The sequence below is a fragment of the Paroedura picta genome, chromosome 5 (genome assembly GCF_049243985.1).
Source record: "Paroedura picta isolate Pp20150507F chromosome 5, Ppicta_v3.0, whole genome shotgun sequence".
NCBI classification, from domain to species: domain Eukaryota; kingdom Metazoa; phylum Chordata; class Lepidosauria; order Squamata; family Gekkonidae; genus Paroedura; species Paroedura picta.
Window position 1 is genome coordinate 56,662,341 of NC_135373.1, and position 25,746 is coordinate 56,688,086.

Below are 25,746 nucleotides of genomic sequence, written 5' to 3' on the forward strand. Positions count from 1 at the left end.
TGATCAAAGGATTGCTGGAGGAAAACAGCAAAACTGTACTAGAGAGCCAGCATGCTGCAATGGTTAATATGTAGGTCTAGGACCTGTGAAACCAAAGTTCAAATCTGAACTCTGCAATGGGAACTTGCTGGGCGACCTTGACCCAGTTACATAGTCTCAGTTTAACTTACTTCACAGGGCTGTTGTGAAGATAAAACAGAGGTGAGCAAAATGATGTAAGCCAGGATATATAAAGGTAGGATATATAAAGCTATAAAAAATAAACAGGCATCTTTTAAAAAGGGGAAGCTCTGCCTCAATGAATTATAAAGGAGGGATCAGAGGTTCTAGCAAAAAGAAATGTAAATTAATAATTAGGCATGCAAAAAAAAGATTTTGAGAAGCAAGTTGCTAAAAACATCCAGACAATAAATATATATATATTTATACCCCAAGCAGGAAACTAGCCCAAGAAGTGCTAAGGTCTTTGGTTGCCAAAGGAATAAAGGGATTGCCTCCTGTCATGCCTCCCCCCCTTTTTTGGGGGGGGTCTGAGCATGCACAGTAACACACTTGTGCCATAACACAATCAAAAGTAAAAAACAATTAAAAATCATACACCCCATCCCTCAATTTCCACGGTACTCAAATCACCCAAGCAAGGAGGGAGGGTATTCTTGTGTTGATGTGCGCTCAGTCACCATGCATGCGTGAAAACAAAGCATGTTGCCTGCCATTACACAACTGTTTTTCTGCACAAAAGTTATGAAGTGGCCTATTGCACCAATAAATCATAAAGTATATTTAGATCCTGAAGGGGGAGATGGGAGAGGCAGAGGGGATATGAGTCCTCATTTTTTACTATTATTTTTCTGGAGCATCCCCAGAAATCAGGTGCCATTGTTACTGCAAATTTGCATTGTAATGCAATCATGAACAAATTTTTAAAAAATACAGAGGAGAGGGTGGGAAGAGATGCAGTTTATTGGTCAGAGTTGATATATCATCACTTGAGGCAGGAAAAGAAAACAGACCCCCCCCCAAAAAAATAACACCATAAAAACTCTAAAACGAAAACAAAAAGACTATAAACACTGTAGGCCAGCATGCAGAAGGGGATCCATATCTCTTGCCCTGGGAGAATTATTCATATTCTGTATCTTAATGTTTTATGAAAATTAAATGATGAACAAATCTAGATGTTTTCCTTCTTTGATGCAGTTTGTGAGTCCTTAGAAAATACAATTTATCCCCCTCCAATGAGGAAGCTCAGGATTTGACTTTGCTTCCTCCTCCATTGGAAAATCATGAATTCCCTTCAAAGGGAGGGGGAGAAATTGCATTTTCTAAGGATTCACAAACTGTTCATCAAACAAGGGAAACATCCATATCTGCTCCTTGAGCCTGATTTTTGTGTGAAAGGTTTGTTTTCCCGTGGCTGCAGAAACAGTATGTGTTAAATATAGGATGCATACCCATACTATAGCCCCTGTGTTCAGAAAGAGAGTCTGAAAAACTGAGCCAGATTGAGGTGGCCATCCAGAGGGACCAAGTGGCCACTGTATGAGACAGGATATTGGACTAGATGGACAATTGGTTTGATCCAGCAGGGCTCTTCTTATGTTCTTATATAAAGTAAATAAATACATAATACTGCATGACCTTGGGCCCATCACCTATTAGCAGCCTGACCTACCTCCCAGCATAGTTGTAAGAAAACAGAGGGAGAACAAAGTTCTAAGCTGCTTTAAAACAAAAACAAGATATAAATCAATCAATCAATGCAAATGCAAGCATGAAAAGACCCTTGCTCCCAATGAAAGAGAGTTCTTGGCCCCAGTCGGACAGTGGAAGAAGTTGGGGGGGGGGTTAGAAGTCTGTATCGCCATCTTTTAATGTTAATGTCAATGTTTATTGTATACTTTGAAGGTGTTTTAGGGGATTGGACTGTTTTTTATTGTTTTATTGTAAACTGCTGCAAGTCCGAATGGAGTGCAGCGGTATATAAATACAAATATAAATAAATAAACATAAAATGAAAATAAAAATAAAAGAGTCATGGCTGCATGAAAGCTGTGTTCCATTGTTGCCCCAAGCATCACTCCTCCTTGGAAATTAGTGATTGCTTCTGAATCCCCCTAGGATGAATTCATTTCATGGCTGTAGAGAAAATAGAGGGATGGAAGCAGTCACTCTTGTGTTCTGAGAGACAGGTAGCTAGCCAATGTGCAGGAGAACATGTGTGAAGGAGGCAGATGAAGGAGGAAGAGACATGGTGGTGCACATACCACGCAGCTACTTTTAACCCCCCTTCAAACTATGATTGGAAAACTGCCAAAAAGCACCCATAAAAAAAATGTAAAGCAGCACAACATAGCCTGTTTGGCTTCTCACTCTCACTTTGTAACGTGTGCCAAAATGTTTTAGTTGTCTCCGCTCCAAAACTCCACCAAAAAACCATTCCCAGGTTACATACAGCTACCACAGAACAATGATAGCCAGCTTTCTGAGACATAGCTGGTTTCAGGAGAGTGGTTTGTAAGATTTTTCTCACTGGGGAACCTTCAGCTTGTTTGCTGAGAAACCCGAAGATCAACCAATATGTTTGTAGAGAATGCAAAAGCATATTCCAGTGGGCGTGCAAGTACTCATTTACTGCCATTACTGCCCCCTGGACTGAGAATACATTTCAAAGGAGGTTCAAGGATCTGCAGAAAACCAAGTTCTATCTAACAGTATGGAAGTATAAATCTATCAAGAAACAAGAAGCGCTCCTGTGTAACTGTGATAAGTAAGGGCCAAAACCAGATACAATGTTGACAGTTCTGTGCCAGGAACTCTCAAGCATTTTTTCAACCAGCATTCAGGACCCTGATTTGGATCAGGTTTATGGTGGGGAGGGCATAAGTTTTTCCTCTTCCCAGCCTCAAACCATCTTCCCAGCCTCAAACAGCACAGCTATCCATCAAGACAAATCAGAGACCTATGCACTGAATATTTAAAGTGCTTGGGAATTTCATCTACCGTTCCACAAATGGAATTCTCAGGTTATCATCAGGCTTGACCGAAAAATTCTCTCAATTCAAATGGACAAGCAAACTTGTGTAAACTGAGAAAGTTTCTTTCAGGCCATCATATACTTCCACAAGCATAGGAACAAACTTGTACATATACAAAGTGATAATGGAGAATTCTGAGAAATTAATGCTATATCAACTTAATAACTAAAGATAATGAAACGTGACCTATAACAACTGCTGATAGTATCAGGCTGCTAAAATGAATTTGCCAAGATGACTCATTTGAAAGAACAGTAAAAAGGAATTGAAACAACAAAAAATATTAGATAAACTAGAACAACATGGGATGTATTTGTAAAATGTTAGGAGGAAAGTTATCTGAGAGAGAGAGAGAGGGGGGGGGGGAGAGCACAACTCAGGATAGTAACAGTATATTTAAAAGGAAGCTTGTAGCGAAATGTAGCCAAGAATAATATTTGCTTTGCAGATAATCACTGTGAACCTTCTGTCAAGGCCAGTCAATGGCTTGGATCCAGGGATAATTTCCACTTATGGAAGGGATTTCCACCTGCGAATCAGGAGTTCTCGAGAAATGGCATGAGGAATGAGTCAAAAGTTTGCAACAGAATGAGGAGAATTGTCAAAAATCACAGACTCTCTTCAGTAAGCAGAACTCTTCTGGCTCTGGGTTCTCAAACAGGTATCCATTCTTAGGTCTATTTAACAGAAAAAAGCTGGCTCAAAACATCAATTGTTTGTTTGCAAGGAGACAACTCCAGCAATCAACAACTTCAACTAACATTATAAAACTGGAAACTGAACAAGAGCTCCAGCCAAACAAACTAAATCATAGAGATATTCAGGCAGGTTGTTCATTTACATACATAAATGTATACACAATAAATATACCACAGGATCAAAGACTGTGAAAGAGTACTTCCTACTCTTCTTCTCACTCTACTTTTATCTCATAAGCCTGAGTGGGCTACACTACATATTGTTGTATGCAGCCTACAGATCTCCCAATTACACATGTACTTGGGTAAGAGGATGAGGGAAGGTGTAGCTAGCACCAGTTTATCCATGTAGCACGTACCACAGGCACTGCAGTCCAAGGGGCCCTGCCTCTGCCTTGCCAGCAAAGTGAGTGATAGACAGCTTGCCAGAGAGCACATGTGTAGAGAGCTTACTTCTGGTGCTCTTCTGCCCTACCAGCTTCAACTGAGGCAAGGAGCCACATTGTCTCGATTGTCAAGCTGCAGAGGAGGAGTTGGGTAGGAGAAGGCAGCAGCAGGTGGGGGGTGAGTTAGCTGACCAGGTCTGGGACAGTTTTTGGATTCCATTCCATTCAGCATGTTGAAGGGATTTTTCATTGCAGCATTGCAGAAGATGAGCTTTACAGTCCTCCTTTTGCAAGAAGTCTACCTGTTATGTATGCAGGCAGGACTGGGCACATGGTCCAAGGTAGGATCGGGTGCACCTGGACTCTAGCTATCATAGCCACCATGACAGCCAATCGGTTTAAATTAATAAGAGAGCCAGTTTGGTGTAGTGGTTAGGAGTGCAGACTTTTAATCTGGCATGCCAGGTTCGATTCTGCGCTCCCCCACATGCAACCAGCTGGGTAACCTTGGGCTCACCACGACACTGATAAAACTGTTCTGACCGGGCAGTGATATCAGGGCTCTCTCAGCCTCACCCACCTCACAGGGTGTCTGTTGTGGGGAGAGGAAAGTGAAGGCGACTGTAAGCCGCTTTGAGCCTCCTTCGGGTAGAGAACAGTGGCATATAAGAACCAACTGTTCTTCTTCTAATCAAGGGGTCTGAGCCAATGGCTTGCACACTTCCTCAGACTATGATCTTCTTACATGTATGACAGTCCCCGAGTGTACCCAAATTTAAAAAATAGGTTGTTTTCTTTTTTATGCTAAGGAAATTGACAGTTCAGGATAATACTTGCAAATGTTCTCAGCAAACTGAAGGTATCAGTTGCTTCAAGAGTTCCAGACTATCCTTGGAAAGGGTGCCCCACTGTTACTTGTGTCACACAAAGAACAGTGGCAGTTGTGCTCTGCTAGAGCCCCACTGGCTCTAATGCTACAGGCCCGCAAATCCTTAAACTAGGCCTGGATGTAGGGATAGACAAAACTTTGTGATTTTGGGCTAGGGGATAGACGAGGCTAGGGATAGACGAAACTTTGGGATTTTGGCAAGGGTGGGGTAAATGCCCAGAGAGCAAGGTCTAAGAGTGGAAGGAGGCAGTGTACCTTAGAGAGAAAATGTCAAATAGGCCACACCAGGGGTATTCTAGAAAGCAATGCAAATTACCTCATGCCTAGCATTTAAACTAGGTTGCCAGTTCTTGCACAAGCAAAGTTGGCACATCTGGAATTTGTGGCTGAGGTGGAAACCCATGCTGACATTCTAATGGTACATCTGAGAACCCAGATACCTGGTTTAGATGTGACTTTGCAGAGTTCACAGACTCTCAAGTTCTAAAAAATGCCTGCTATCAGGCTGCAAACCCTGAGCTAAGGAGAAGAATAGGAAACAAAGATCTGAGAAAAAATAAATGACAAGGCAGAATGTTCATAAAAGGAGGAATCACTGAGGGAAGAGGCAAAAAAGAACTTAGGTGTGTGCCTAAACACAGGGTGTATACAGCTGATAGGAAAGCTGCAAAAAGTAACTGTGGCCATTTCCACACTGGGAACAAATCTGCGGCAGACATGGTGCACCAGGCCAAATGCTCACCTATGCAGGAGCAGGAAGAGGTGTGGCAACTTGCCCTGGCTCAAACTTCAGCCTGTAGCCTGGCATGGAGCCCCCAGTGCAGAACAGGTCTCTATGATCTGGTTGGTAAAGTGCTGGTTATAGGCGATCATGGCAATAAAAAATTGATCACATGAAATAAATTCTTCAGTGGTAGACATACTATAGCGTTGAACTATGGATTGGGTTTTAGCCTGGGACAATTTAGGATTTTTCTCCTATCTGAACTCAAAGTGGGTAAATATCATTTGTTTTTATAAACCACTAGGTATTAAAGTTGTGTTTTAATACTTTACTTGATAATATACGTATTTGAGCAAAACATTAAAAGAATCTTAGCTTTACTTAACTTTACTTGATAATATACGTATTTGAGCAAAATATTAAAAGAAGCCGTAGGGAAGGGTGGTATAAAAATCTAAATAAATAAAATAAATTAATTAATAAAATGCTGGCTTTCTGATTCCACCATAAGATATAAATTCTGGTTTTTGTTAGAGGATATATGTTCGTAGTAATGCCTGAGGGACTTCAACACATAGCGGCTCAAGTGGTAATATAAAATATAACATAAAATTGTTATTCACCAACTTTGCATTCCATGTACATATCCTTCTATTATTCAGTATTAAATAAAAATATGTGCCTTGGGGAGCATTTTTAAGCTGGAAAGGGAGGCATAATAAACTTTAGTTTGAGCATCTCCCTCACTGACCTGCTTCTCATTTAACATTGCAACTAGAAAATGTTCACAAACTAAGTTAGTTGAGAATGTAAGAATATACAACTCTGGCATATCTAGACCACTTTGAGACTCATGGGATAAAGGTGATCTAGAAACATCATCAAAGCAGCATATTCCCCAAGCCCTTCAAATATAGCAACATCCACTGAAAATGAAAAGCAGGACATGTGTAAAACAACCATTTTAAAAGGCCCACTCCTCTCTATAAGACATTTCTTTGTATCCATTTAAATAAGTGGTTCTTAACCTGGGGGTCGGGACCCCTTTGGGGGTCGAACAACCCTTTCACAGGGACCGGAGCAGGGTGAGCAGCTTGCCGGGGGGCACCACCACTGTTGCCACTCCTCCTAAAGGCGCCCGCCAATTTATATACAATTTATATACAATCATGAACAATGGATCTTCACGCCACTGGTCAGTTTTGGTTTAATTTCTGTGAAAGAACACTTGCATAATTTTATGGTTGGGGTCACCATAACATGAGGAACTGTATTAAAGGGTCATAGCATTAGATAGGTTGAGAACCACTGATTTAAATGCTATTTTTGCATCTAGACATAATTCAGCTGAGGAGTACTAAATCCATATAGTCTGTGCCAAGTCAAGGTAGACACACTTTTAACCTCATAATGTATCTACTATGAAGCAAGAAGTAATAGATCAGTTATCAACTGTGAAATATTGCTTAATGAAGATAACAGGACAGACAGATCACATGCATGTGGATAGACCACAAAAATACAAAGGAAACAGGGAAAGCACAAGCGCAATCCATCTAACTGCACATGGGGGGGGGTTAGTTAATAGCGATAGCTGAAGAATGACAGAAACATAAATTATGTAATATAGCTGCAATATAAAACAGGGAAATGTTAGCACTATGCGACATGAATGCAACTGTTCAAGAAGTCTCCCACATCATTATTACACAGGCCTGCCCTTAGCCTTGACCCGGGAACTACAGCTGGTCCAAAATGCAGCGGCCAGGATCCTCACAGCAACACTGTGGATATCCCATTTCCAGCCCATCCTCCATCAACTGCAATGGTTGCCAGTTGAATTCCGGATCAGGCTAAAGGTTCTGGTAATTACCTTCAAGGTCATATGTGGTCAGGGCCCAATGTACCTGAGGGACCGCCAAAAGAGCTCTACACTCCGCTGCCACCAACTGGCTAATGGTCCCTGGCCCTAAAGAAGTCCACCAAGCCACAACCAGGGCCAGAGCCTTCTCTGTCCTGGCCCCCCACCTGGTGTAATGAGATCAGGACCCTGACGGAACTAAAGCAGTTCCACAGGGCCTGCAAAAGGGAGCTCTTCTGCCAGGCATTTGACTGAGGCCAGGCACCATCAGTTAACAGCATCAGCACAGACCCTCTCCCCCCCCCACCAGAAACCCACCAAGACTCCTGGAGTCGGACCTGTTTGTATTATTGTTTAATGTTATATGGTTACTCTGTTACTATCAGTTAATATTTTTTTTCAGTTCTATATAAACCGCCCTGAGCCTTCGGGGAGGGCAGTATATAAATGAATAAATACATAAATAAACAAACAAACAAACATTGAGGTTGAAAAATATAGGAGGCAGATACATATTCACTACCATCTAAGAAGCTACATAGCATAACTACAGAAATTAAATGCATTGTTATCCATTCAATGGCTACCACATGTTCATTAGAGTCTTCCAAGCCTACTGAATTCTAAGACCTAGAATTTGTGAATTAGACTATGTATATCAGTCATCAGATTAGCACACATGTTGATAGTTTCTCCTACAAGATGGCTAAGGAAGAACTTGTGTGTTTTCAGACACAGAGCCAGCTTGGTGTAGTGGTTAAGAGCACAGAATTCTAATCTGTTGAGCCGGGTTTGTTCTGACCGAACAGTAATATCAGGGCTCTCTCAGCCTCACCTACCTCACAGGGTGTCTGTTGTAGGGAGAGGAAAGGGAAGGTGATTGTATATAATCATAGAAAATACCTCATGTGTCATCTAGTCCAACTTGTAAGCCACTCTACCTTCGGGTAGAGAAAAGCAGGATATAAGAACCGATTCTTCTTCAAAATGTAGTGATATTTATTTGCTTTAATGAGCCAGCTTGATGTAAAGGTTAAGAGCAGCAACTTCTAATCTGCCAAACCAGGTTTGATTCCCTGTTCCTCCACATGTAGCCTGCTGGGTGACCTTGGGCGAGTCACAGCACTGACCAAGTAGCAATATCCAGGGTCTCTGAGCCTCACCTACCTCACAGGGTGTCTGCTGTGGGGAGAGGAAAAGGAAGGCGATTGTAAGCTGCTTTCAGACTCCTGGTAGAAAAAAGTGGCATATAAAAAACCAACTCCACCTCCCCATCCTCCTTCTAAAAGAGTTACATGTTTTAGTGTTGCCAAGATCACTTCCTCCAATAGGCACGCACCACTTTATACTCTGAATATATTCATCATCTTAACAGTGTAATCTCCAATATCACTCCAAAGTAAAAGCAATAGCTGTTATTAGAGCTGTGAAAGTATATCTTTTTACTCATCTGCCTGACTTACTCTTGATAAACCCCTTCCTCTTATTCAGTTCAACAGAAACCTTATTTCTCTTTAAGGCAATTTATATTTTCAGTATCTTTTAGTTACTTTTCTAAAATTTCTTCTTCACTTAGAAAATAATGTTGGCAATGCAAATCCAGTAGAGACAGACATTAAGGGGAATACAGCATAGGAATTAAGCCTTTTTAAAATGTTTAAACCAAACCAAACAGTCTCTTCCAAAGAAATAGCAAGTTTTAAAATTGATAAGGTTTTCTATAGATGCCAAATACAAATAAAAGGCAGTTATCCAATTTCAGCATAGGAACATTCATCAAGCCACATTTTCTTTGCTTTTAAATGCAAAGCAACCCCCCTCATCCGCTACACCCATTAACATTCTCCATCAGTCTCCACCTGGTCTAGTGAAGTAGTTAGAGGCTGAAGTGGCTGAATGCCACTTCAGATTATAGGTGAGGGTTCCCACTTGTGAACACTTCCTCATAGTAACATTTCCTTTAAACAGAAAACCAGAACAGCAGATTAAGGCCTGGTCTAAACCCCTTTTTTAATTTCCAGGTTTGTTTTCTTTAATGAGGGAAGGTATTCAAAAATTGCCTTTCAGAGGCAGGGCACCACCTGGCTCCCCAGTTCCTTGTCTTTCCAGATGTTGTCTGCTCCTTGGCTCCTGGGAGGAGCAGCTGGAGACCCCACCATCTGAACTACCAGCATTGTACCATCATAGGCAGAGCGGCACTTGACTCTAGGGCAAATTGTCTATCAAGGCTACAGAAAAATGTCTGGCAATGGGGGGGGGGAAGCAATCCTCCTGCCAGGTCCAACCCCATCCAGAGGTAGACAAGATCAAACAATACTAACAGCCCCCACCTTGGATGAGATGGCAGCCCCTGACCTGTTGCAAGCCAGTTGCTTCCCCTCATGCAATCTCACCACTGCTGAGAGCCAGCAGCCTCTGTCTCGTGTGAGGCAGACAAGAGCCACCACTGAGGCTGTTGTTTCTGCTGCCACCGTAAGGCAGCCATGAGTTTGTGCTGCAAGCTTCCTGGCCCTACTCCACACAAGGCAGGAAGGCATGAGAAGGCAGCCCTTAGTTGCTGCAAAGTCAAGGGGGAGCCACTGAAAGCCTCCTTCAACACACACCATCTTTGTCAGTGGGTAAGGTTGGACCAGGGAATGGGTTCTTTTCCAAGCTATTTTGCTCCTCCCAGTTTGCAGTTTCAGGATATTAAAAAGCTCTTGTTTGGGAAGAGGAACTAAAACATTAATTTGGCAACAGGGATTAATATACTGAGGAAGGAGAGTCCTCGTTTTTAACTTTTAATTTTCTGGGGCGTTCCCAGGAAGCGGGTGCTATTGTTATTGCAAATTCACATTGTAATGAGATCATGTTTTTTTTAAATTGAAATACAGAGGGGTGAGGGGGAAGGGTAGTTAGAGAGGCAGATAGGCGGAGTTGATACTTCATCACTCAAGGTAGAAATGGAGGAGGAAGCAGACTTGAATCCCAAGTTTCCTCACTGGATAACTGAATTGCCTTCCAAGGGGAGGAAGAGAAATTGCATTTTCTGAGGATTCTCAAACCATGTGGCAAGCAGGGATTGCATTGGGATCTGCTATTTAAGAGCTCAATTTTTGTGTAAAAGGTTTGTTTTCCTACAGAACTTTAGGAAGGCCTTTTCCACAGCTGCAGAAACAGCCTTACTGTGACAATCTTCTATTTCAGTCCAACATCCCTGGGGCATTCAGGCAAGAGTCTAGCATAGTCAGTAACAGGTGGGATCATAGATTGCCATGGGTCTGGATACAAGTCCAATTGTAAGCAAAAAGGTTGGGGTATCGCCTATATCTATAGCCCATAACAAAGATGTATGTTTAGGTTTATGTCTCACATTCATTGGGGAAATAACATCTCAGAATCGGGACTGGAATGCTTCCTGCCCTCCCATGGCACTACAGATAAGCTGAGTTCTAACCTGCACTGTATATGATTCTGAGGCAGCATTAAAGCAGTCTAAAGATGAAAACAGGGAAGACAACTGTGTCTACTAGAACTTCTCCTGTTCTCCTTGTGAGTCTCTTGTGGGATATCAGCTTGCTGGGTTGATTCTAGAACCCAGGCTCCCTTATTGCCTGAGTCATCAGATCCTCGTCCTGATCAGAGACCTAGACCACAACATACAAATGTGGGGCTATGATGGGAATATAGCCAGGCACAGATCAAAGCAGGTTTGTGGGTCTTGATAATAACAAAACATGTGAGCCATTGGGTCTGACAAAGTAAGCAGAAACCACCTCTACCTACAGTGAGTGGGAAAAGGGGCTGTGTGGCACCATGGAAAAGACCAGTTAGTGGGCAACATGTCAAACACCTGCCTAAGACCCTGGACAATAGCTGAGTAGTCCGAGTAGGCAAAACTGACCCCATATGCCCATGGTGTAAGTATAAGTGTATTCATAAGCAGGCTTCATAAGTGTATTCATGAGCAGGTAAGCATGATCTGTCTTGGCGATGACATCATTTTGGCCAAGACCAGAAGGTGATAAACATAAGTTGCAGATTGGTAGAAGCTTTTCCTGAACTGAACTCCAGATTAGCCTGTATATGCTCTGATCCTATAATATCAATTACCTTTTCTGCCAGGGAATCAAAAACTGATCTTGTGAACCTTCAAGAACCAGCTAGCATTTATAGCCATTCTGTCTCTTATTCTTGGACAACATTTTCTTTGACACATCCAAAACTTCTTTACTACTTTCCACGCTGTTTTAGTTTGGTAATTTCCCAAGCTAATTGTATTGCTCCCATTTATGTAAACAGCCCTGAGCCTTTGGGGAGTGCAATATATATAAATAAATAAAATAAATAAGTCCAAATACTGAAACTGGGGAAGACAAGCACCTGAGAACTGAACACCAATCCAGTTCAGAAGCTCAGTATTTCAGCTCTGTGTCTATAAAATATGATGATTAACATGGCAGTGGCAAAAGAAACATACTTCAGCTTGAAAGGCGTACATTTTTTATTAGCTAAAGAAAAAAACAGGGAAGAAGAGTGATGGCTGTATATACCCCAAGGTATCTTGCATTCAGAGAATACTAAAAAGGTCTATGAAGTTCTAATTCTATATTAAGAGAATATGAACTAAAGGTTGTTTCAAATTTTTCTGAAGTTTAAAAATATTTACTAAAACTAGTTACCATGTTGTCTTATTCTTAATGGAATTCTCAGTTTTTCATTTCTGTAGAATATTACAGTGAAAATGTGACAGATTATTATTTCATCACAATGTCCTTGCACAAAACACCAAAATCAGAACAGATTTAAACTGTTTTAAGCCCTCCAACATCTATTGATTAGGACAGCCAAATGACCTCTTAGGAAGACTGTGCAATGATAGTTACATCACAAATCTAGATGTTAAGCTAGTGTTATAGGCAAATATGCTAGCCTAGAGCATCATGTTAATCCTCTAAAATTAAAATACATTGGATTAATAAATCAATAAATATTTGCTATCATCAAATTAGAAACCAGGCATAAATATCAAAGTATATTCCCCACAAATTTATTATTTTATATTCAGAATAATTAAAATATTTAATTGAATATCTGGTGATAATGGAATATTATGGATCCATGCAGAAGATGCATGTTGATTAGAAGTTGTATGGTGCAGCAACAGTTAGGTCATACTATCCAAAACGTTGTAGTTGTGCCTTTAAAATCTGACAAAGGTGGGAATGAGGTAAAATCAAGAACAGCAAAACACTGATTATTCTCACCGAACAAGATGAGCAAGCAGGAAATGTTTACAGAAAGATAGGAAACATGTTTTAAAAAAAAGATAGCAGTCTCTATCAGGCACTATTGAAATTCTCATAACAACTTTGAGATCACAAAGTGAAGTTGCACATGACACCACTGAAGGTGAGACATTGTTCTCTTTCCTGGTTGCATAATGAATGCAGTAACACATCTGGGAAAGCTAGGAGAAACTAATTTAGAATATTTTTTAAAAAATAGTTATAATCAACTATTGCCTTACGCAAATGTGAAAATATGTTCAATCATCACAATGGCTTTTAAAACTGACCATGAATGAAATATAAAGATGTAAAATGGAGCAAGTTGTACAGAAATCTTATAATTTTCTATTCTTCTCTTAGTCTAGCATGCAATGAAATTAAAGAACACTTGGTGAATTACATTTAAAATGTGAGCTCTGTAATATACATATTCTAGTGTTTGCATTTTAAAAACTGATGTACACAAATAAACAGCTTCCTTCTAAACTGAGATTAGCTCCATGTACAAAAAATGTAGTTAAAGTGTCCCCTCCCCACACAAGTCATATTAAATGTGGCACTGAGGGAACTATGAAAGGATTTTCCCAGTGTTCTCAAAAGGCAACTGCATGGGGTCTTGTATTTATACTGAGGCCATAATGGAGGCTGTGAGGGCACTTAACCCTTGCTCTTAGAAGAGTGGTTTCACCAATAGCAACCATTCCTGAAATCCCATTGCATCTTCATCTCCAAGGCTACTAACAGCTCAGGGAAAGAAACTGATTTCAACTTGCAAAACAGCAGTACATAGGGAAAGATTAAAACCTCTCTCCCCCAAAACATGGTCCTGATCAATATGAATGGCTTGAATGGCTGTCATTATCTTTTTTAAACACTTGGGTATCCATTCTCTTGGAATTACTTTGCTTATGGCCCCTACTAGGGATAGGCATGATCCTCATTTTTGCTGTCTGGTGGCTGAACCATGAACCTAAACAACTGAGATACTGGTTCACAAGCCAAACTTATTTGTATAATTTTGTGAGTGATTTAAAAATTAAATCCCTGCTTTTGGCTCCCCATGAAAGTGGTGGGGAACAGAAAGCAGGGGTTTGAGGGGCTCTGAGCCATTTAAACCAGTGGTCCCTAACCTTTTTATCACCGGGGACCACTCAATGCCTTTTACTGAGGCCCGGTGTGGGGGGGGGGGGTAGTTTACTCCTCTACTCTCAACCACTGCCCTAACACTCTCTGATCACTATGGTAATGTTTAAACATCCCTTCAAAATAAGATACAGACACGCCACAACAATGAATATAAGGAACATTTTATTTTCACTCATGAAAATATTCACTATTTTAACTCATGACAATGACAAATCAATGGGAACCCTGAGCTTGTTTCTCTGCAACGAGATAGTCCCATCTGGGAGTGATGGGAGACAATGACACCCAAAGTGTGTTGTAAAGGGCTGGGGAGGATGAAGTAAAGGGGGGGGGAGAAGGCGTCCTTTGGGGCCCACCTCCAATTAGTCGAAGGACCACATGTGGTCCATGGCCCACAGGTTGGGGATCACTAATTTAAACCATCTGGTTCTGCTCACCCTGCCCTCAAAGCAGGGGAGGGGAGAAAAACCGAGCCATTTAACCCCCTGTGCCATATTTCAACCCCTTTCCGCTGCCCAGGGAAGCCATGGCCAGCAGATGAGGATGAGAGTGGAATGCCCCCAAGAGGCTTTCTGCAGCTAGCAGAAAGGAGATGGTAAAGTGCCATCTGGGATTTTCATGGCCAGAGGCATTTCACCCCTCCTTTCTGCTGGCTGTGGAAAGCCTCTCAGTGGGCACTTCACCCCTCCTCTCTACTAGCTGAAGAAAGCCTCCTGGCCACAGCTTTCCATGGCCAGTAGAAAGGAAGGTGTGAAGTGCTCCCTGGGAATGCTCCCTCCAATGTCTATTCATAAATAAATCCTCCAGATCTGCTCCCCATCGCTTCAGGGGGGAACAGAACCAGAGGATTAAAAGGAGCCATTTAATCTTCCAATTTTTGCTCACCACCACTTCACGGCAACAAGGGTCAGAACTAGATGGTTTAAATGGATTGGAACAACTTAAACCTACCAGCTGAACTGCAGGAAACTCCCACAGCCCAACTGTTTTTTGATGAGCAAAAAATAGGTTTCTGCTCTTAATGAACTGCTTCGAAGTTTGTGTTCAGCTCCAATATCCATGAACATGGGCTCAAGAAGAGACACTGAACCTGAAACATAACTCTTTGTAAGAACATCTATTCTCATCGTGGAAGTACAGCTCCTGTATTATCAAATGGCTATGAATCAACATAATATAGATACTGCTTTAAATTCAAAGTCTTGGGAGGACAAAAAGGCACAGTCTTGAAGGTTAGCTTTTTCAAGTGAAATTAAGACCCAAACAAAACCAGATCTTCAAAACCAATTTCTTATGGAACAAATAGTGCCATTTGAATTAACTGTAGTGAACAAGGGCAAATGTATAATTTGTTAACAATAAATCAGTCACTAATAGTTGTGTAGCAATGTTCTTGGTTGGCCCAGAATGCAAACTGCATCCTGTAGAAGTAAGTCTTGCAGCTCTACCTGCTGACTCACAAACCCCTATGAAGCCACCATTTTCACTGTTTTTGAAAGGACATGACACTAGTGCACACCTATAAAGAGCAGGGGCACCACAAGTCCTGCATCTCTCTACACATTTCCTGATAGGAGCAGCAGGACAGCAGTGAGGTTACAACAGTGGAAAGGCTTCAACCATAAATGCAAGGGCATCGTTGCTTGTTTATATGATAATAGAACACAAATTCAATGGTGAAAAATGGATAATTTCTTCACCAGTTGCTTTTTATACGGCCTCCAATATTTAGTTAATCTTTGCAAAGCAATAATGAACTGGAAAGAAATTAGAACTTAGCTTTTACGTTCTGGTAGTGATAGTGAAAGGAAAGTTACCACAAACATATTTATATACAACATCATCTTTGTTATAACTTTAATTATATGAGAAACTGAAGAATTAGATGTTGTGGAAGCCATTGCTAGAAAATATGATCATTAAAATACGAAGCTCAGAAGGTTAAAACATGAGCAGGTCTAGATTTTGGGGTTGGCTCCTAGGAACAAAGGAAATTTGTAAAAGTCTAAATTAAGCACTGGTTTCATACTATAGGTATGGATAAGACTTCTTGACTCCTTATGCCTACCAGTCACTACATTTTATTGATCTGACTTCTCAGACCATGAAAGCTGTTTTCTACTGGTCAAGGTCAATATTATCTATGCTGACTAAACTTGGATCTCAGGACAGAGATCTTTCTCATCACCTACTACCCAATTCTTTCAACATGAGACCCCCTGCATGCCAAGCAGATGCTCTACTATTAAGCTGTGTCCCCTCCCCTAAGGTGTGCCAAATGCAAAGGCTTTCATTTGGGAATGGAAGCACAGTGAAGCTTAAGCCCTCAAAGTAAAATCAGTGATAAGCACCCAACTTTATGTGGGAAGGTTATATCCCAGGTACTGACTAAAACCATAATATAGGAACTTTGGGTTAAACAAGACTAATGAGCCATCTAGATCAGTAACTGACTGATCTTGCCCAGGAGGTCTCTCTCAGCCCTGCCTCTCATTTGTGATGCTGTAATGGATCGTGTTCATGAACAGCATTGACCTCTGCCAATGAACTTTCTTTAAAGCAACATGGTTCCATTCAGATTCCTTTGTTCCTCATTGACTATATCCCTAAAATATTGTCATAAGAAAAAAATCCAAAGGTAGAAAAGAAAAATGTATGGCTTTGGAGTCAAGCTTGTCTTGTGCTGTCTTCTCAGACACAGAGAAGTCTGAGCAACAGAGCACACAATTCAGTTGATTCACTTCCTTCCACGATGGACTTCGGCTTTTAACTCGCAATGTCTATTCACATAAATGAAATTGGAATTTCTTAGCTGTTTACTACATTATACTAATTTGCCCACTTTAGCCCCTCACTTCTTTTTCACATCATATATGAATGCTGATAATGTTTGAAGAAGAAAAATGAAGTGTAAAACACTGAGAATGCAGTTGTTTCATTCAGACTGGAGACCCATTTAAAAAACAAAGATAATTTAAGTCTTAAAGTGTGAGAACTTTCTCACAGTCATGCTTACTTAGAAGTAAGACCTACTAAGCACTATTAGGGCTGATGGCCAAATTGGGACAAGGCAGAACAGGCCCACTGACCCACAAGCACTGCTCCATACAGTCTTCTGAGGTGTCTAGGCACCCACCAACCATCCCAAGGATCCATCTGGTGATACAGTGCTCTCCCAACCCTCAGAGGAGATTCCACTCTCATTTCTCCTTCAGTACACTGTTTCCACCTAAAGGGTACAGAGAATTACAGATTAAGCCTGCAGTGCCATTCATAGTTACCTGCAGGTAATTCCTGTTGAGGTCCATGGGACTCTCAGTAATCATGGACAGATGCACAATTTCAGAATAGTATCTGTTATTGTGTAGCAACTGAATCAAGCAGGAGTCTAGTGGCACCTTAAAAATAACAAAATTTGGTGAGTCAGAGTTCACTTCATCAGATCCATCAGATTACTCTGTCAGGTCAATTTATATATGCAACAAAAGGGGGATTTCAAAGAGAAGTTGGTTCAAAACAAGATCATGTTCCAAGTAAGCACTCAACTGTTATGCAAAATGCAAAATCTAGCGCGAGATAAAATGAGGTACAATGCAATGAGATACAGAGGTATCACAGAAATAATTAAGTGGTATATGCAAAACATTAGCACATACTGAGAGATTACAGTTATTAATCACAAGTCCCTGTTTAGCCCTAGATAGATGAGAACAGCTAGAATGTTTTCATCAAACCCACTAGAAACTTCACTGGACACTTCCTCCAAAATCTGTTACATGGTTACAAACAGCTGGTTGAAACTTTTTTCTTTTTTGTTTGTCCACTATAAAAAAGATTTTATTATAGAGACTGACTTTTTAAAAACCTAAATTTATATCTCTTTCAAACAAAAGTATAAGAGACAAATTATTCAGTCTTGTGGGTAAAATCCAGATTCCACTGAAATCAAACGAAATATACATACACATTTTTCAACAGCACTAGTTAGGTTACTTCTGAAAGCCAGGTCATTAAAAATAAAACATATTTTGGCATTGCATAATGCTCTTCATACAAAGAAAAGAATTTGGTAACAAATTTATAAAGTTATTTCAAAACTGCCATGTTCTTTTCTACAAAAATATATAGTCCAATAGCACCATTGGACTATTTTTGTTGCGCTACTTCAGACCAACATGGCTACCCACTTGAATCTATTCTCTTCTGCTCTATGTTAAAAATAAAGGCATTGTAAGATCTTCCTGTAAAACTTGGATTAGTTCACTGAGCTCAGCTTTGAGTGCCTGATTTAGCATTCTGAGTTTTGGTTTCTATAGTCAAAACCACCCCCACCCCCCTTGAGGTCAAACTGAGTGATAAAACTCAATCACTTCTAGGGTCAAGCCTGTGTCACAATTATTCTGGCTGATGATGATCATTCTTATGGAAGTTAATGGTTGGCCTTCAAACAGCACCATGTGCATTTACCAAGCAAAAAGATCACAGTCTATACAGGAAGGGCCCACCTCCCAAACCGATTAAGGATAGTGAGAAGTCTCTCCAAATCCCAAAAGATTTGGATTAGCTCTTGCATGATTCTCCAGAACCAGAACTTCCATTAAAGAATAGCAATGCAGCTCAAGAGAAGGGTATCGAGAAGTTAAGATTCACTTGAGGCTAGAAATATGTGTGCCACCAAAGGGACTGGACCAAAATAGAACAGGGCCCCTAAAGATTCATTTGTCTTTATAGTTTACATCGCATAAAACACAAATTTCATTTGAAACCACATATCTTCCTTTTAGGTCATGGTTAAAATTAACAATGATGCTAGAAAGGAGCCACAGGCATTCCAAACAACCACTCATATCTATTTGAGCAGGTCCCCTACAACTAGATGTTCTTGAAGGTCTAATTAAATCAACAAAATAACTTCCTCTTAAATCAGAGGGAGAAAAGTAGCCTGAAGCACCTGTCTGCACTTTTTTTATTAATTAGTATTTTCAAAAATCTCACCCTGTCTTGAAGACTCAGGGTTGGTTACAATACAATGCCCCCCCCCCAAAAAAAAACATGGATATAAACAGTGGCTTAACAATATTTAAAAGATCCCAGTCTTAAAGCCTCCATTAAGATCAACACCACAATTTAGGCATGGTTACACAGCCACCAATCTCACCAAGTTCATTAAAGCTCACTTCCGAATAAACATGCGCAGGAGTGGTAGTAAACTGCACTGACCTTAAAACTAAACCTCTGTAGGGTTGCCTAGCTAGATCACAAACTAGCAACCTCAAATTCTCACCCTCATCAAACTCACTCACAAGCCCCACCTGCCTTTCAGGGATTCCAATCTAATAAAAAATCCATATGCCACACCCCTTAGATTTAAACAGATACATAGCTAATATTTGATCATGTTCTACCCAAATTGCTTAGGGTGGCATACAAGGATTTTTCATTTTAACTTCATATCCTCCTGTTGGTTCAGATAATGGGTCTCCCAAGACCCTAATGGCAACAAAAGGATTTGAAAGTAGCACCTCCCTATTCAAAACCAACAATCCAACAAGCTGCTGCTGCTACTACAACACCCTGACCTTTAAATGAATGAAGATGCAGAAACCTAAAGTAATCTTTTGTGAAAAGGTGGCACTTGTTTCAATGAAACGCATCAGAATTACAGCATCCTAAGCAATAAGCTGGGTTATTAAAACATCAGTGAATCATTGTCCTGTCTGTGCAGGCAAACACAAGATCCTTCTGCGCTCATTCCACAACGTCAACTTTTCTCAGCCATACCCCCATGGCTCTCAGAACACCATCTTTGTGAGCAAAACTATTATTTCACAGGTATCTGCATTCCATATACAAAGAGAAAGAAGAGTGCCTTAATTGGGAGGGGAAACCACACACAAAAGCTGAAAACAAAGTAGAACGTTCAGACACCAATGATGCAAACTCTAAATAGAGAAAACTGGATAGAAAAAGGAATATAAGATGAGGGGACATCGCTTCTAGAAAATAAACAAATTTGTTAGCAATAATGAGTAGAGGGGATCCCACTCTTCTGTTTCCTGATTATCCATAATTTCTACATTCCCCCTCCCCAAATTTCTGCATATTTCCCATTGTAATATCAACCAAACAAGCTAGTAAAGCAAGGTGTATCACTTTTAAATAAAAGAAGCCCAATAATCGATCTAGCCTTCCTCAAAATCCCTTCCCCAGAGATCTGCCAAAAAGCTGCCTCCCACCAGACTAAAATAAGCAACCTTGAACTATAATAGTAGTAGTTATAACAATAATAGTTACCCAGTCTTTGCAGCGTGTGAAGGATGGCCGCCTAAAATGCCTATTTCACTTATTTAAATATTTTTGTTGTCGTTCTTGTCACCCAATTAAGAAGCGTCAGGCGGCTTGCAACTATACCACTACTTAAAAGTCCAAATCAAACAATAAAAGGCTTTCATGTATTTGGGGAGGGGAGAGTCTGTGCCAACTTGGCACAATGGCCCCCAACCTCTTTTCCAACTCACCCCCCCCCCTCCGGCTTCCCCGCCAGGTGAGAGAAGTAAATAAGCGAACAATAGATGCCTTTTAAAGAAGAGAGAAACCTTCGCAGCCCTTACCATGATATTCTTGTCCAGGTACATAGAAAGTTGGGTTGCCAGCAATGTGGAGGGAAATGAGGACCTCTCCCTGCTCCCCATCCCCTTCCAGCTCCCCGTGGTGGGTGCAGAGGAAAAAGAAGGGTGAGAAGCGAGGGTAATACCCCACGGCTCCCCGGGCCCCCGAGAGCATCGTCGCCGCCAGCAGCAGCAGGGCCAACGAGGGGCGAGTCCGTCTGGGCGTGCAACTCCGGGCCGGCCGCTTTAGAGCCATGCTTGAGCTCTGCCTGCTCTCGCCGTCGCCACACGCGCATTCAAGAGGAGGAGGGAGGGGGGGGCAGGAAAGAAGCGGGCGAGGAAGAGGGACAGGGAAAGGGAGAAATGGAATTGCAATGCTGAAGTCTAGGCGAGAAAGTTTGCCAGCAAGCCCAGAAGTTTGGCCGCTCGCGGACAGCCGGCTAACCCTCACGAAGCCCCGCCGCCCGCCTGGCGAGTGCAAGGAGGGAGAGGCTCCGCTCAGCCGCCTGCCGCCTTCTCCACACCTTCCGAAAGGCCCGCGCTTGCAATGGGAGCGGCGGCAGCGGCTACGGCGGCGGCTCTTCTTTCCCGCCCACTCGCCGCACCCCTTGCTCTCTTAGGGCAACTCGTGTTAGGAGCCCGGCGAAGCCAACAGCGCCTTGTCCGCCTCGCCTCTCGTCCTCCTCAGGAGGGAGCCCCGCTGAGGAACAGCCACCGAGAGGCGTGGGGCGGGGGGAGAGAGCGAGAGGAAAATCAAGGAGGAGAGGTGGAAATAATTTATGCCCTTCGATGGGTGAGGCAGGGGGTATGGGAACGGGCGCAAGGAGGAGGAGGAGGAGGGAACAATCTTCCCCGTTTTCGCTCCCCCTCCTCCCACCTCGGGTTGTTGTTGCTGCTGCAAATGAAGGAAGAGAGACCGGCAGGGAGCCGGGTCGGGAGTCTTGAGCCGAACCCGTCCGCGGCCGCTTTGTCTGGCTTGGTCTCCCTTCTCTTTTCCACCCTCCCCTCGCTCTTCCTCGGATAAGCCGCACAAAGTGGACAAGGGCGCTCCGTCGCCTGGCCGGGCTTCTCCCCTGAAGAAGCACCACAGCACCTTCAGCCGCACCTGTCTCCACGAGCTTTTTAAAAAGAGGATGCTCCTGGTGTATTTTATTTGTAGGATTAGCACAGAAATTGATGCTCCCTTATTTGGTAGTTTTGTGGTACTCTTCATCTGGGGAGCGCAAAGAGGCTTACATAATTCTCCCGTCCTCCAATTTATCCTCACCACAAAACCCTGTGAGGAAATTAAGATAAGAGAGAGGGTGTGACTGGTTCAAGGTGGCCCAGGGAGCTTCCATGACAGAGTGGGGATTTGAACATGATTAGCTGCAGGCCTCTTGTGACACTAATCACTGCACTGGCTGTTATGGTTCTGAGGTGGGTGCCTGCCAGAATTCATCTTTTTAACCAAAATTTCCCCTGGGTCTCCCTCACATCAACCAGACCCAGCTTCCAAATGAAAGAGAATGAACATGACTTGTCCAGCTCTGTGGTTCCCCTGAATCACCAGAGGCCCCAGAATGGGATATTGTAAACCTCAGTCAAATTAAAAAGAGGAAAAGAGAAGGGTGAGATTGGCTTGCTCAGTCTAACTATGGTTTTAAACACACCACCATCATTCCCCAAGTCTAGGATCAATATATAAAGCTGCCAACCTCACACTGCTTGGTGTAGTGGTTAAGAGCAGTGGCCTCTAATCTGAAGTGTTTGATTCCCCACTCCTCCACATGCAGCCAGCTGGGTGGCCTGAGGCTGCTCACAGTCCTGTTAGAGCTATTCTCACAGCAGTTTCTCTCACAGCTTTCTCAGCCTCGCTTTCCTCACAGAGTGTCTGTTGTGGGGAGAGGAAGGGAAGGTGATTGTAAGCCACACTGAGACTCCTTTTCTACCCTGCTGAAAAACAATTCTTTTTCTGCTGGTCTTTTGCTGGTAACACAGAGTATCCAAAATCTACCATGATGATGTAAGTTACCTAAAATCCTTCAACTGAACATGCCACAGATTAAACATGTGACTTTCTGTATGAAGCCATGTATGAAGGTAGTTTTCTATGAAGCCATAACCCCACCTTTAAAAATGAAACTAGCAAGACTGGCATTTGGTCTATTTTTGGTACTTTAAACCAGTTAATCACTGAGGCATATTGCAGAATGTTCTAGACTAGCGATCCCCAACCTGTGGGCTCCGGACCACATGTGGTCCTTCTACTAATCGGAGGTGGGCCCCGAAGGACGCCTTTTCCCCCCCCCACCGGCCCTTTACTTCATCCCTCCCCCAGCCCTTTACAACACACTTCATTGTTGTGCCGTGTCTGTATCTTATTTTGAAGGGATGTTTAAACATTACCATAGTGATCAGAGAGCCCTAGGGCAGTGGTTGAGAGTAGAGGAGTAAACTACCTCCCCCACACACACACACACCAGGCCTCAGTAAAAGGCGTTGAGTGGTCCCCAGCATTGAGTGGTCCCTGGTGATAAAAAGGTTGGGGACAACTGTTCTAGACTTTTAAGAGCTCAGATTACTTTGAAGGGCAAAGAATGAGGAGGAAGGGGCGGCATAGTTAGAAAATTATAGGATCACTCCCTAAGCTGCAAAGACAGCAGAATTCTTAACTATATCCTGGTTTGGGAAAGGAGGTTAAATATATGTTGCAATGGTGTATTTTCCAATTGTTTATTGAACTCTTCCAATCATGAAGGAAGGAAGGAAGGAAGGAAGGAAGGAAGGAAGGAAGGAAGGAAGGAAGGAAGGAAGGAAGGAAGGAAGGAAGGAAGGAAGGGAAATCCAATATGGCACTGATCCAAGTGCAGGAGAGCAGCTTATTGCTTTTACCTAACAACCCAACCTTGAACTGTGCTATAAAAATGGACTGCTGAAATTAAGGACTGCTGCCATTGGAGAGCCAGCTTGGTGTAGTGGCTAGGAGCGTGGACTTCTAATCTGGTGAGCCGGGTTTGATTCTGCGCTCCCCCACATGCAGCCAGCCGGGTGACCTTGGGCTCGCCACGGCACTGATAAAGCTGTTCTGACCGGGCAGTGATATCAGGGTTCTCTCAGCCTCACCCACCTCACAGGGTGTCTGTTGTGGGGAGAGGAAAGGGAAGGCAAATGTAAGCTGCTTTGAGACTCCATTGGGTAGAGAACAGTGGCATATAAGAACGAACTCTTCTATGCAAGGAAATCATCTCTCACTGAACACAGCCACATCGCACTGTTGAACTATGGAATTCACTAATCACTTATATCCTAAAAGCGTTCAGTTTTGAACAAGCAGGCTGAGCTGGATGGAGGACCCCAGCATCAGCAGAGAGGAGACAGCCTTCCAGGCTTTAATGTCGCTTTGTTGGTCCCCAGCTAACATTTCTGCATAACCAGTGTGGCTATTCAGGACATGATGTAATTGGAAGGGATAGCATACATGCCAACAGTTTTTGAAATGCAAAAAAATGGCACAGTCCAAGGAATTCCTTCTTGGACAGTTTTTATTGCCCAGGAGAAAGATTCCCATCTCTCCCTTCCCTCTGCCCACCCCCACTTCAACAAAAAACAAGTTGATCACATGGAGCACATATTATGGCTGGCCTACTTTCTTGCCTTTTCCTCATACAGGCTGCCATCCTGGCCCATCTCCCATGTATTTGACATGTATTCTACACACCAGGTCCAAAAGGGGGAGTCACTGCCATCTGTTTTATCTGAATGCAACGCCAATTCTGTCCCAAACCAAAACTCACTGCTCCATAAACACAACTTTGCTGAGAACACTTTCCACAGCTATGTTGATTAATGGGGTATTTATTTTTCTAAAAACTCTATTGCTTTTGACAGAGCTGGATGAGTGTTTGAAAATACACAATCCACCACAAGCATTTCTCACACAGCAAAGGTAAATGGGACATCCTGCAGTGAAGTTACAGTTCACAAGTCCATTCCAACAGGCTAATGCCTTGGAAACCAAACATTCTGAAAGCCACAGATGAGAATCAAGCTGGCTTCGTTTTAAAATGTGTCTGTTCCATGAATCTCACTAGTCATAAGTGCAACAGTATAATAATACCACACTTTACTGCCAAAATAACACAGGCAAATGGACTTTAATATGGCCAGCACAACACATTCTGGGTATATTTCCCTAGCTTTTTTCCCCTTGGACAGCTATTTCAAAGTACACCAAATTATGCAAGGTAACAAACATCTTCTATTCAACATATCAGTGCTACTGCTAATCTACAGAAGTAGTCATGAATGAATCTGTAGGAAGTCCTGGAGATACACATCTAGCACACATGGAAGAAGACAGAAGAAATAGATCCCAGCTGATTGAGCTATTTGGGTAAGCTAGCCAATCCAACAAATAAGCTGTCTGAAGCTCAACCCTTAAAAAATGGAGCTCCTGTGGCTGGAAGGAAGGGCCCAAGTGAAGAAGTGCACCTACCCACCCTGGATGGAGTGCAGCTATCAGTGACCCACTCCGCCAAGAACCTGGGTGTGATTCTTGATGCCTCCATCTCAGTGGAGGCTCAAATCACGATGGTGGCGTGGCTGGCATTCTACCACCTTCACCAAGCCAAACTATTAGCACTCTACTTCTGCAACTCGCTCTATGCAGGCCTGCCCTTGACTTTGATCTGGAAACTGCAACTGGTACAGAATGCATCTGCCAGGGTCCTTGCAGCAACACCTTGGAGGTCCCACATTTAGCCCATCCTCAAGCAGCTACACTGGCTTCCAGTTGAATTCTGGATCAGTTAAGGTTCTGGTTATCACCTTTAAGGCCATACGTGGTCTGGGCCCAGTGTACCTGAGGGATCACCTCTCTACTTACACCTCCCAAAGAGCCTTACACTCCAGCACCTCCAACTTTCTGGTGATCCCTGGCCCCAGGGAAACTCACTTGAACCTCAACCAGTCTCAGAGCTTTCTCCATCCTGGCCCCACCTGGTGGAAGGAGCTTCCAGAGGAGATCAGGGCCCTGATGGAACTTGCAAAAGGGAGCTCCTCCACCAGGCATTTGGTTGAGATCAACCTGAACCACCACTTCCCACGAGCCCTCCCCCTGAGCCTTCCTCCTATGGTACCCACTA

At 42.6% G+C, this 25,746-nt stretch overlaps 1 protein-coding gene across 2 annotated transcripts in view; it reads right to left on the bottom strand.

Annotated features, from left to right (window-relative positions):
- Positions 1 to 21,594, bottom strand: part of RELN (reelin) — a 343,944-nt gene extending 322,350 nt beyond the window's left edge. Inside the window, exon 1 of one of the 2 annotated variants that reach the window (XM_077338100.1) lies at positions 20,624 to 21,594. In XM_077338100.1, the coding sequence (XP_077194215.1) occupies positions 20,624 to 20,876 (253 nt within the window). In that variant the 5' untranslated portion in view covers positions 20,877 to 21,594. The remainder of the gene's footprint in view (positions 1 to 20,623) is intronic. The other variant, XM_077338101.1, reaches the window with a different exon arrangement.
- Between the last annotated feature and the right edge of the window lie 4,152 nt (positions 21,595 to 25,746).